At 41.5% G+C, this 12,586-nt stretch overlaps 1 protein-coding gene across 4 annotated transcripts in view; it reads right to left on the reverse strand.

The window, feature by feature from the left end:
- Window positions 1-12,586, reverse strand: part of LOC138737011 (uncharacterized) — a 109,177-nt gene that overhangs the window by 79,472 nt on the left and 17,119 nt on the right. For 3 of the 4 annotated variants that reach the window (XM_069887370.1, XM_069887368.1, XM_069887369.1), the window contains exons 7-8: window positions 5,843-6,003; window positions 837-983 (exon numbers count right to left, since the gene is read on the reverse strand). In XM_069887370.1, coding sequence (XP_069743471.1) covers window positions 837-983; window positions 5,843-6,003 — 308 coding nt within the window. Of the gene's footprint in view, window positions 1-836; window positions 984-5,129; window positions 5,192-5,842; window positions 6,004-12,586 lie in introns of those variants that run through there. The other variant, XM_069887371.1, reaches the window with a different exon arrangement.

Below are 12,586 nucleotides of genomic sequence, written 5' to 3' on the forward strand. Positions count from 1 at the left end.
TGTTATGAACTAGCTGTCCTTTGACGACCATCTTTCATAATACAGGTATACCCAGCTTTATGAATACTCACTTTACATCTATTTGCTTTTACTAAGAGACTCATGTTCACTTTATGAGAGCATTTTATGAAAGCAGTGAGCTGTTACAAAGGCTGCGCACGCACCCCAACCAGCTCCTTCCCTGGGAACTATGATGTGATGTCCTCTCTCTCTCTCCTGTACCTCCCACACAGTGGCATCACTAGGGTTGGGGACATCCAATGGGGTACACACCATTGGCTGAGTGTACCAAGCGTAGAAGAAACAGGTGTGCTCCCTGTACGACCAGGGTGGCAGCGGCGGCGCTGAGCTGGGGTGGGGGCTTTGACCAGAGCGCATTAGAAGGCTGTGTATTTATCATATAATTCTTGCTTTTAATAAATGTTAGTGTTATTTTAGATTTTGTGTTATTTGGTAGGTTAATTTTTGGAACGCTCAAAAGATTTTCCCACAGAAGTCAATGGCAATAGCCTCTTCACTTTACGCCATTTCAGCTTACGAAAGGTTCTGTAGGAATGCTCTCATAAAGCAGGGTGCACCTGTATCTATTTATTGCAAGAACAAATAAGGATCTATACATTTTTACATGCTTGTATGCATTGAGACTGAATATGCAGATTCTTCAAAACTGCAACATACTCGGTCTGGAAAACAATCGGTTTCTTTCAGTAACGGTAATCTGAAAATGAACATGATGCAAATCATAGATCAGAATCTTAAAAAGAGCAAGGAACAAGCATTTGGAAACAGCAGGCCCAAATAAGCATTGCACAAAATGAATCCAGCTGAACACTTACCTTGCATTCTTTTTAAGGAAGTCATCAGCGGCCTGTTGAAACTGGGTGGTCCCAGCCATAGCATTAAAGCAAGGATCACATTTTGGGTCCCTAAACTTCTCAAGGATCTCCTCACACTTTCTCAGTAGATCATCAATTCCTAGGTCCCTAAAACAAAAACAAATACACTTTTTACATCTAACTAATCCTACATTCAGCAACCTGGCAAACAAGGGTGAAGACTGCTACTAAACTGTATTGATCATCAAAAGTACTACATTAGAAATCTGAGATACATGTCAGTCGATATCAAGTGATAGCAATCATTAATGGACAGCCTGAGAAATTAGGATATGAAGAAAATCAAACGGTTAAGTTATTCCAGTTCAGTACATCTTTCACATCATCTAGACCCCCAAAAAGATGAATTCCTTTGTGGTGCCACCAAGCCCTCCAATTTCATGCAAGAACAAAATCTTGCACTGGTTTTAAAATTAAGAAAGGCATCAAATGTAGGTGTAAACTTAGAACACCTACTAACTCTCTTGATCACTTAACTAGATTACGAATTTACAGCCGGTTATGGGAATTACATTTATAAACTCTTGTTAATAGCCCTCTATCACTTCAACAATTTCCAGCTCCCTGAACTAGACCGTGTCACGTCCACCATGGATATCCAATCACTCTACACCTCCATTCCCCCACCCACCCCCCCACCCCCACCACATGCTGAATGCCTCAAAGCCCTTTGTTTCTTTAACAAAAAAAACAGTCCTCCTCCACCCTCCTCCAGCTGGCAGAACTTGTCCTCACCCTCAATACATTTCTCCTTTGGCTCATCCCACTTTCGTCAAGTCAAAGGGGTAGCCATGGGTACCTGCATGGGCCTCAGCTAAGTGGAGGAATCCATGCAACAAACCTACACAGGCAAGACCCCTCAACTCTTCCTCCATTTTATTGTCAACTACTTTGGTGCTGTCTCGTGCACCCACGATAAGCTCATCGACATTACCTACTTTGTTTCCAACTTCCACCGACCTCAAATTAATTTAGTCTTTCTCCAGCAACACTCTCCTCCTCTCACCCCCCCCACCCCCCCACCAATCTGTCTCCATCTTGGGAGACAAACACACAACACCCATTTTCCACAAACCTAGCAACTCCCACAGCTAACTAGTGTGTTTCTCTCACACACACCACCCCCCCCCACCCCCCACCATTTTCCCTGTCTCCTTTCATCCTGCTCTGCATTCACAGAATCCCTGATCAAAACCTACTTTTCCTCTCTGGTCCTCCTATCAATGTCTCGTTATCCCCCTTTGTCTGTTGGTCTGTTTTCCACCCCCTGCTCTTTCTTTTCTTCTTCCTAGCCTTTTACTTCAGGCACCTGCCTGGTTATTTACTCATACATTGAAGAAAGGCTCAGACCCAAAACATTATACATCTTGACCTCCGATGGATGCCGCAAGACCTGCTGATTTGCTCCAGCATTTGTGCTTACAGTAGCATGTTTCGCCAAGTTTTATTTCCATTTCCACTTCCCAACTCCACAGCACAGACTGCCAAAGCTTCAGCAGACAGAAGTTTAAATTGGTAGAAATGCAAGAGAGTTTTGTTGCAGACCTTGGAATACTGACCTCTGATTAGAAACATAGAAGATAGGAGCAGGAGTAGGTCATTTGACCCTTCGAGCCTGCTCCGCCATTCAACAAGATCATGGCTGATCTTAAAGTTCAGTACCCCGTCCCCGCCTTCTCTCCGTAACCTTTAATACCCTTATACTGAAGAAATAGATCTAATTCCCTCTTAAATATATTTAATGAACCTGCCTCTACTGCCCTCTGTGGCAATGAATTCCACAGATTCACCACTTTCTGGGTAAAGAATTTCCTCCTCATCTCGGTCCTAAATGGTTTGCCTATTATCCTCAAACCATGGCCCCGGGTTCTGGATTTTCCCATCATTGGAAACATCCCATCTGCATCCATTCTGTCCAGTCCTGCCATAATTTTATAGGTCTCTATGAGATCCCCTCTCAATCTTCTAAACTCCAGCGAGTACAATCCCAATTTGCGCAATCTTTCCTCATAAGTCATTCCTGCCATTCCAGGTATCAGCCTGGTGAATCGCCTCTGCACTCCCTCCATTGCAAGAACATCCTTCCTTAGATAAGGTGACCAAAACTGCACACAATACTCCAGGTGGGGTCTCACCAAGGCCCTGTACAGCTGCAGTAAGGTATCCTTGTTCCTATACTCAAACCCTCTTGATATGAAGGCCAACATACCATTTGTCTTTTTAACCGCCTGCTGTACCTGCATGCTCGCCTTCAGAGACTGATGTACAAGTACCCCTAGGTCTCTCTGCACTTCCCCATCTCTTAATCTATTGCCATTCAAATAGTAATCTGCCCTCCGGTTTGTATTACCAAAGTGGATAACCTCACATTTATCCACATTGTAGTGCATTTGCCATGTATCTGGCCAGTCCCCCTATTTATCCAAATCACACTGGAGCTTCCTGACCCCCTCTTCTGTGCACACAACCCCTCCTAGCTTAGAGTCATCTGCAAATTTGGAGATATTACATCCAATCCCCTCATCCAGATCATTAATGTAAATTGTGAACAGCTGGGGTCCCAGTACAGATCCCTGTGGTACCCCACTGGTCACCACCTGCCATTCAGAAAACGAGCCATTTATCCCAACTCTCTGTCTTCTACCTGTCAGCCAGTTCTCAATCCACATCAATACTTTGCCCCCAATCCCATGAGCCTTGATTTTGGAAGCCAGTCGTTTATGCGGGACCTTATCGAAGGCCTTTTGGAAGTCCAGGTACACCACATCCACTGGCTCTCCCCCATCTATTTTACCTGTCACCATCTCAAAGAATTCCAATAGATTTGTCAAGCATGATTTACCTTTTGTAAATCCATGTTGACTCCGTCCGATCCCTTCTCTGCTAGTCATATGCTCCGCTATTACATCCTTAATAATGGATTCCATCATTTTGCCCACTACTGATGTAAGGCTCACAGGCCGATAATTCCCCGCTTTTTCTCTACCCCCCTTTTTAAATAGTGGGGTAACATTAGCTACCCTCCAATCCATGGGTACTGATCCTGAGTCTATCGAGTTCTGGAAAATAATTCTTAAAGCATCTGCTATCTGAATGGCCACTTCCTTGAGTACCCTAGGATGTAGATTATCAGGCCCTTGGGATTTATCTGCCTTCAATCCCATCAATTTCCCCAAGACCATGTCCTTAAAGATACTGATTTCTTTCAGTTCCTCCCTTGCAGTAGTCTCTATGTTTCCCAACATCCTTGGGAGGTTATTTGTATCCTCTCTTGTAAAAACAGAACTAAAGTAAGAATTTAATTGGTCTGCCATTTCCTTATTCCCCATTATATATTCCCCTGATTTCGATTGCAAAGGATCTACTCTGGATTGTCCCTGATAAGTGCTCTGCAGCCAGAATTATGGTGGTCTTCAGACAAAGGATGATGCTGTTGAAAGCATTTTAAATTCTTTTCCCCTCAATGACATTGTTTCTGGAGCTATCAGGTAGTAACAATAACTCTACTGGGCATAAACATCTGTGAGAATTGCAAAACTGGGCTCAATTTACCAAGCACTATATTGGCTGATCGAACCCATTTACTATGCCAAGGCCGCACTCTGGCAACATCTCAGGGTAGAAGCTAGCTCCTATTTTTACTACTAAATACCCATTCTATTCAGCCTTTAATGCTCTACTTCCACACAAACTCATCTTCAACTTCAATGAAATGAAATTTCAGAACAGGGTTTGATCCATTTGCACCACTTTGACAAATTTTCACTCCCCTCATCAACATCTGTTGCAAAGAGGGCCTGGTTTACGCGGAGAAGTTCATCGCGCAACTTCATCATTTCAACCACAACTTTCATACAAAAACAAATCAGTAGAGGACAACCCCAAGTCACAATCGCCGGAGAAACCTGTTGGACTTCAGCAACGTTATGCTGCAAATCTTCAGAGGTTTAAAAACTCCTTGTGTTTACTCAACCAAGGACTTTCTTTTCTCCTGCGACTGACTTTGTGCATCACTGTTTCAATGCAGACTTTAAACTAAAAACGCTCTTGTTGAGTTTGAAACTCCAGGGCCTAGACCATCCACTTTTAGCCTCCTATGTTCCACACAACTGCCAAGTTCTCTCCTCTACTCCCAGAAACATTCCAAAGCACAGCACCCTCTCTCAAATAACACAGCAACACAATTGCAACAAAAACATTTAACAGAAATATGTACATCTTCGAGTGAAATACCATGCATGCTTGGAAAGATTACTAACGCACTGCAGACCTCACTCAGACACATCTCCATTCACACAAGGAATGCTGGAGGAGTGAAAGAAAATAGCATCAACTCCTCCCTCCCTGAGTCACATTTTCTGCACCACAATTACTTTGTATAGAAATAGTCCAAGATGATAAATAATTCAGCTATGTTTCACTCAAGAATGTTATTACTCTTTCCTGATACTCAAGTTACGATAATCTTGAAAACTTTACACAATGAATTGCTTGGTTTTCTGAATACTATATATATTTTTTATTAAATAATATGTATATAAATAAAATATATTTATATATATTCTTTTTAAATATATATATATTTTTTTATTTATATATATTTTTTAATATATATGTATATAAGAATTCTGAGCAAAGCAGTTACTTTTTCCTTGTTAGCAGGGTTTATACACAATATTCATTCTCCACTCTTCAGTCATCAGTGTTCTTTTTGGTAAGGACACAGTGAAAGATTGCGATATCTTGAACATGTTGTCCACGTAAATACTCCTCCTTTCTGTGCTTTTATATTTCTTACATTATGCTCAACAAGACAAGATCCAGGGAAGTTTGTTTTTGGGATTAATTCCAAGCTGATCAATTGAAAACTAAAATTTAAGAAGATCTTTACTCCTTTAGAAGTAATGATGCAGGTTTGAACAATAAAATTCATGGACAATGTTCACCTTCTCCATGCTGTGCGAAGCTCCTCAATGTGCTGGGAGAGCTGCTCCAATTCCTCTGTTACTGTAGGCAATGGCTGAAGAGAGAGTTTCTGGAGAATTGCTGAGCAGCCAGGAAATCTCTGAGCCAAAGCAAAATATTCACGGACAAAACCATCAATCTCCTGCAAGATATACCCAAAATGTGTATTTATTATTGTCCTGTTCTCATGAACTGTAGCAATCAGAATGAGGATTTGATTTAATCTCAATTGGTCAGAGAAATTTATCAGAACAAACTTTACACTTTTCATAGATTTTCTTCTGTTCGCGTCAGTTAGCTATTTGAAAATCTGCACATCTGCTGTATTGTGCAAAATTGCACACTATTTGCACAAACGTTACATTCAGTAAAAGCAACTTGGCTGCTTTTTTTTTTAAAAAAGGTCATTACTTCAGCTTTAACTTCTTCCACACAAGAAACTAACAGAATTTTAGAAACTCTCGCACCTGCACTCTGTATAGGAACACAAAAATCTCCAGTTTTCTTGCTGAATCCTATATAATCTCTTTGTCATCCCTTCATTGTTTATGGATCAAAATTCTGGTATTTCCTACCTAGTCACACTTGCACAGTCACCACAACTTTGCCATGTTACAAACGATCATCCCATGAACCAAAGGCATGTTGGAGGCCATTTGGGTTGATTGCCGATGGTAATGTAGTGATAGACAAAATAATCTAAGAGAGAATATAGTGCAGATGTACAGGAAAAAAGGGGGGAAAAGGACTGATGGGATTGTTTTGAGCCATTGTGGTCCCAATAGCTTCCCAATACGTCGCAAGAAATACTTCCACTCACAAATGTTCAAGAGATCTGATTCCACAGCCCTTTGAGGACGAGAGATTCAAAACCTCAACCTTTGACATAAATAACACCGTATTCTCCTGGTTCTACATTCCCCCCCAATAAGGGGAATACATCCTCCCCATATCCACACTGTCAAGACCTTTCAGCATTGTTTACATGACAATCAAATCCCTTCTCACATTTTGAGGCTCTTCAGGATGCAAGCCAAAAGATATGGAGATTCTGGAAATCGAAAGCAAGCAGTTTCTGTGTTTGCCTTGGTCTGTCAAGGCCGGCCTGTCTAATCTTACTTCACAAGCCACCCATTCCAAGTAATCATTGGAAAACCATCCCTGCTTTGATACAATTGCCAAACGAAATCTAGACTTTCTGGCACATGTTGTATGTGCCCCATTTAATACAAGAGCAGTGCTTTCATATTTAAAATTCAGTGTAATTTGTAATTCATTTGTTTTTATATTCACACAAACTGATAGTTAATCACCCCGACAACAGTCTATTTTAAAATACAGGAACAAGAAGATATTCAAGTATTATTAGTTACAGATGCACTTCATTGAAGTTGTCACCGACTCTGTTGACAATGGAAGATGTTATGACTAAAAAAAATGAGGCATTTTGTAGATTGTTTTGTATTTTACATTTGTACATATTTTAATTAATATGATAAAAATGCAAAATATATCAATTCCATTAGGAATCTCTTATTTCTCACTGCTTATTTGAACTTCTCCTGGGGAACAAAAGTAGGAAACCTCAAAACAGGTATATGCCACACAATTGTGAGCCTTTCACTGCCAAGCAAACCTACATTTAACTGCATCAGGGCTACTTCCAGTGTACTATTCATATTTTTGGCATGCAACATTTAATCAACTGATCCAAATCACATGCATTATTTAACATGACCAACATAACTCAGATTACACTTCCTCCAAAACAAACTACCCGTTTTAGCTCTGCATTTGCAACCTGCTTTTAATTAAGCAATGCCTCAATTTAGAAATTCTCATTTTCATATCCCTTCATCTCTTCCCCATTTCTCAGAGATACATGGCCCTCCATCCATTAATTCCCAATTGCAATTCTCCCACCCTCCTCCTCCAAACCAACTGTTCTACCTGAGGCTACCATCCTCCTGACCACTGTACAGTCCCTGAAGAACAAACTTGATGAACTCCAAGCCAGACTGCAACATCCGAAAGATATCAGGGAGTGATGTGCTTCACAGAAACATGGCTACATAAGGGCATTCCAGACACAGCGCTGCAGCCCAAGGGCTACACCCTCCATTGCGCTGACCAAACACCGGCATCTGAAAAGACCAGGGGAGGCAGCATTTGTGTCATCACCAATTCATCATGGTGCCATAATCCCAGTCCTGCTCCCCCGACCTGGAACATCTGGCATTCTACTTGTCAAGGGAGTTCACCGCCATTATCTTGGTCATAGTGTACATTCCACCCAGGCTAACGTCCGGCTGGCACTGGATGGACTGAGCACTGATCAACAGCCATGAGACAGCACGTCCTGATGTGTAAGTACAGTTGAGGAAGGCAGAGGAGTGGACTGGAACATATTCAAGAACTCATCCATAGAATGAATATGCCACAGATGTCATCGACTTTTTCAAGACCTGTGTGGATGAGTATGTGCCCATGTGCAAATACTGGGTGTTTCCCCAGCTATGGCAGGGAGTGTAGGCCATTACAGCCTACAAAGCAAGGGTGAACACCAGAGATGGCTGTGATTCTTCACTACCCAATGAGCTGATCACCTATGCCCATTTTGAGAAGAGCCACCAAACAGTGCCTACTGGAATCCCTGGAAAGGCTGAGGATCCTGTGATATTTGTCTCTGAGGGAAATGACAGAATATCATTCAAGAGGGTGAACCCTCGCAAGGCATTAGGCCCTGACGGCTTACCTAGTAGGGTACTGAAAATCTGTGCCAACCAATTAGTCTGAGCATTCACGGACATTTTCAACCTCTCATTGCGGCAGTTTCCCACTTGCTTCAGAAGGGCATCAGTTATCCCTGTGCCCAAGAAGAGTTATTGTGAGCTGCCTCAATGCCCATTGCCCAATAACACAAACTTCTACTGTGATGAAATGCTTTGAGAGCTGGTCATGACCATAAATAACATGTACCCAAGCAAAGATCTGGATCCATTGCAATTGTCACATTCGCTCCACAGCAGATGCAATATTGCTGGCTCTCCACCCAGCCCTGGATCACATCGAAAACAGCAACTCATACATATGGGTGCACTTCATCTACAGCTCAGTCTTCAATACCATTATTCATCAGTGCTGGTCAAGAAGCTACAAACTCTCGGCCTCTGTACACACAACCGCCCATCCCACCCCCCCCCCCACCCCCACCGCAACTGGATCCTTGACTCTCTCTTTGGAAGACCACTCTCACTAAAAATTGGAAACAATGTCTCCTCCTCATTAATCATTAACACACACCCCAAGGATGTGTGCTTAGCCTACTGCTCCACTTGTTATACACCCATGACTGATGGGCCTGGCACAAGTCCAATGCCACCTACACATTTGCCAATGACACCACAGTTGTTGGCAGAATCACAAACAGTAATGAGGAGACATACAGAAGGGAGATAGATCAGCTCATTGAATGGTTTAATGACGACAACCTTCCGCTCAACATCAGCAAAACAAAGGAGATCTTTTAGAAGGAAGTCTGGGAAACACGAGCAAGTCCTCATCAAGGGTTCAGTAATGGAGAGAGTCAAGAACTTCAAATTCCCATGCGTCAAATCTCAGAGGGACTGTCTTGGAGCCTCCACGTTGATGCAATCACAAAGGAGGCTCACCAGCAGCTATATTTTGTGAGGTGTCTGAGGAGATTCAATATGTCACCAAAGACTCTCGTAAACTTCTACAGGTGTACTGTGTAGAGCATTCTGGATGGTTGCATCACTGCCTGGTATGGAGGCACCAACTCTCAGGACAAGAATAAGCTCCAGAGGTTGTCAACAGGCACCAGACGTCACTCCACTGAGGACAACTACATGAGGCAGTGTCTTTGAAAAGCAGCCTCTATCCTATAAGATCCCCCACCACCCAGGCCACACCCTCTTCACTCTGTTACCATTAAGGAAAAGGTACAGGAGCCTAAAGATGAGCACTCAGTAGCACAAGGACGGCTTCTTCCCCGCTGCCATTAGATTCCTGAATATTCAATTAACCAAAGTCACGGTCTTACTTTTTGTGCCCTATTATTTTTACATTTTTCTAGTAATGTTGTAATATGTTATAACATGAATGTTTGCGCTGTGGTGCTGCCACAAAACACTGAATTTCACAACTTGTTCACAACAATAAATTCTGATTCACAACTTATAAAGCCCTAAACATCTTGGAATTTCCTTTCCCCCAACCCACCCCCCAAGCTCTCTTTCTCTTTTAAAAAAATAACTCTTTCATGACCCTTTTTGACATCTAACCCAACAGAAACCTGCACATAGCATGGTATCAACTTTTTATGAACACTCTTGAAGCTTATTTTTTTCCTATTACATTTCTGTACAAATGGAAAACAAAATTGCTTGAAACAATGGCAGATGAATTTTATAAATCAACAATCTTTCATTCTCTTTTGCTTGTATAGCTCAATTCTTTTCCATTTTCCTGCCAAAAAGATACATACTGGAAGGTTTAAAATAAACTTTTTTTTCCTGATTCCTTTTTATCCATCCAAGAAAAAAGTCAAACAACTTTGCAGACCAATACGAGAGCTGTCATTGATTTTCTGTCAAGGGTCATGGAATGCGATGCTTTATACCTGTGTACAAATGGCACAAACTAATTCCACATCAAACTAAAGCAGTGGTTCTCAACCTTCTCCCCCACCACCCCCCCCTCACATACCACTTTAAGTAATCCCTATGCCATCAGTGCTCTGTGATTAGTAAGGGATTGCTTAAAGTGGTATGTGCGTGGGAAGGAAGGTTGAGAATCACTGCACCAGACCCAACTGTTACTGAAATAATTTGCTTGAGAAAAATTGTCATTGGCCCATTTCCTTTGGAGTTATGAAACCATGCTCATAACGAGTCAATTAGGTATGATTAAAACAGTGGTTTTCAAACTTTTTCATTCCACCCACATACCACTTTAACCAATCCCTTACTAATCACAGAGCATCTATGGCATAGGGATTACTTAAAGTGGTATGTGAGTGGAAAGAAAAAGGATGAGAACCACCGAACTAAAGCACTAAGATTTACTTGAAACAATCTTCTCCATCTTAGGCTCCCCCTTCACCAAGAGCCCCAAATCCTAGAGTGGGTAATGGCTAAAGATTTTTGCAAAATAATGTGAGGGAGAAGTTTCAAGTGACCTCAGAACCATGTGATTATCAATGGTTTTGAGACCACTTGCAACTCAACTTCTCCCTCACATCCGTCTTGTATCCAAGCAACAAAAGCAAAAAAAAAAATGAAACATAAAAATTTTGGTCTGCTAAAAATTCAAACTGATTGTATTAACAAAATTATTTGTCATATTTATTACTTAGAAAAAATCTCTTCCAATCCATTCTTGTAGCTCAAGTCACAACTGCTGAGTTTTGCACGATGCACAAAAAACTGGGTTGCAATGGTGAGCTGGGATAACAAATATTCTGGCTGCCGTCTCAAACTTTTAAAAGGGAAAGACATTCTGATTTGGAAATAGTGATCATTTCTTCATCCTTTGACTATATCCCAGAATCCTACCTCCTTCATGCCTGTTCTGTGGAAGTTCCATACCTCCTTCATGCCTGTTCTGTGGAAGTTCCATCAGCAGAATGATTGCCAGTACAGAAAAGTCATACACCATTAATTCAAGGACAATTGGGATTGCTCAATAAATTGCCCATATCCCACAGTGACAAAGTATCAAGCATGGATTTCTATATAAAGGTTCATGCTTTTGTTGCTATTTTCCTCTGTGCAGAGCGTAGGGCTTTAAAACAAATCATAGTTGATGCATTGATTAAGGCAGGGGATTTGTGGGGGCTGGATGGTGGAAGAGACATTCTGAACGGTGTAGGGCAGCTGGTTTTTTCTGGCCCTGGCCCCCTTATAACTCTGCTCAGTTTATGGGACCCCTTTCCTGTGAAACAGTTGTTTAGTTTGTTTCTTCCATACTTCTCTCCAACTAACTACAAAAAACAAATATTTTATCATTTCAACCCATGCTCCCCCGCTCTTTCAATGTGCTGCAGACCCCAGGCAGTTTTAGTGCTGTATAATGTTGCACTGAAGGAGATGTCAAGCACAAGGTCACATGAGATTTGAAGAATGGTGCAAGTGGTGGTATTGCTCAAGCAGGAGCCAACACAGATCAGCAAACACTGGGGTATCAAATACAAGCTAGGACATGGGCAGTTGTCGGTTCATCCAGTTCAGGATGGGAGATCGTTCCACAATAAATCAGAGATATGCAGGTGAGGGAGCTCAGAGGCAGAGAACATATCAAACCTCTTGCTTAGCAAAACTTCAACTGTAAGAAAATTACTACCAATAGACACCGATACAATTTTAAAAATCCAGTTAAAAATTAATTTGAGAAACAAGTACAATACGAATACCTCATGTTTGCTACCAAAGAAATATTTTGTTAAATCATTAATATACTTATTCAAAATATCTCAAAGTAGTGAACTGGAATTTTCTTCCTGAACTGGATTCACTGGAAAAATTATCCTAGTGTAGAACATGCATAAAAAGCAAATTGAAATTTTTAATAAGAACAAGATCCCAAAGCACAGAAAATCTGCGACTTAGCACCAAACTCCTAAAAGTGCTGGATGAATAAAAACTCCATGGACCTCAATGCAAAAGTATTCCCACCCATCATCAAAAGACTATCGATAGAGGTTC

Source organism: Narcine bancroftii, chromosome 6 (genome assembly GCF_036971445.1).
Source record: "Narcine bancroftii isolate sNarBan1 chromosome 6, sNarBan1.hap1, whole genome shotgun sequence".
Taxonomy (NCBI): domain Eukaryota; kingdom Metazoa; phylum Chordata; class Chondrichthyes; order Torpediniformes; family Narcinidae; genus Narcine; species Narcine bancroftii.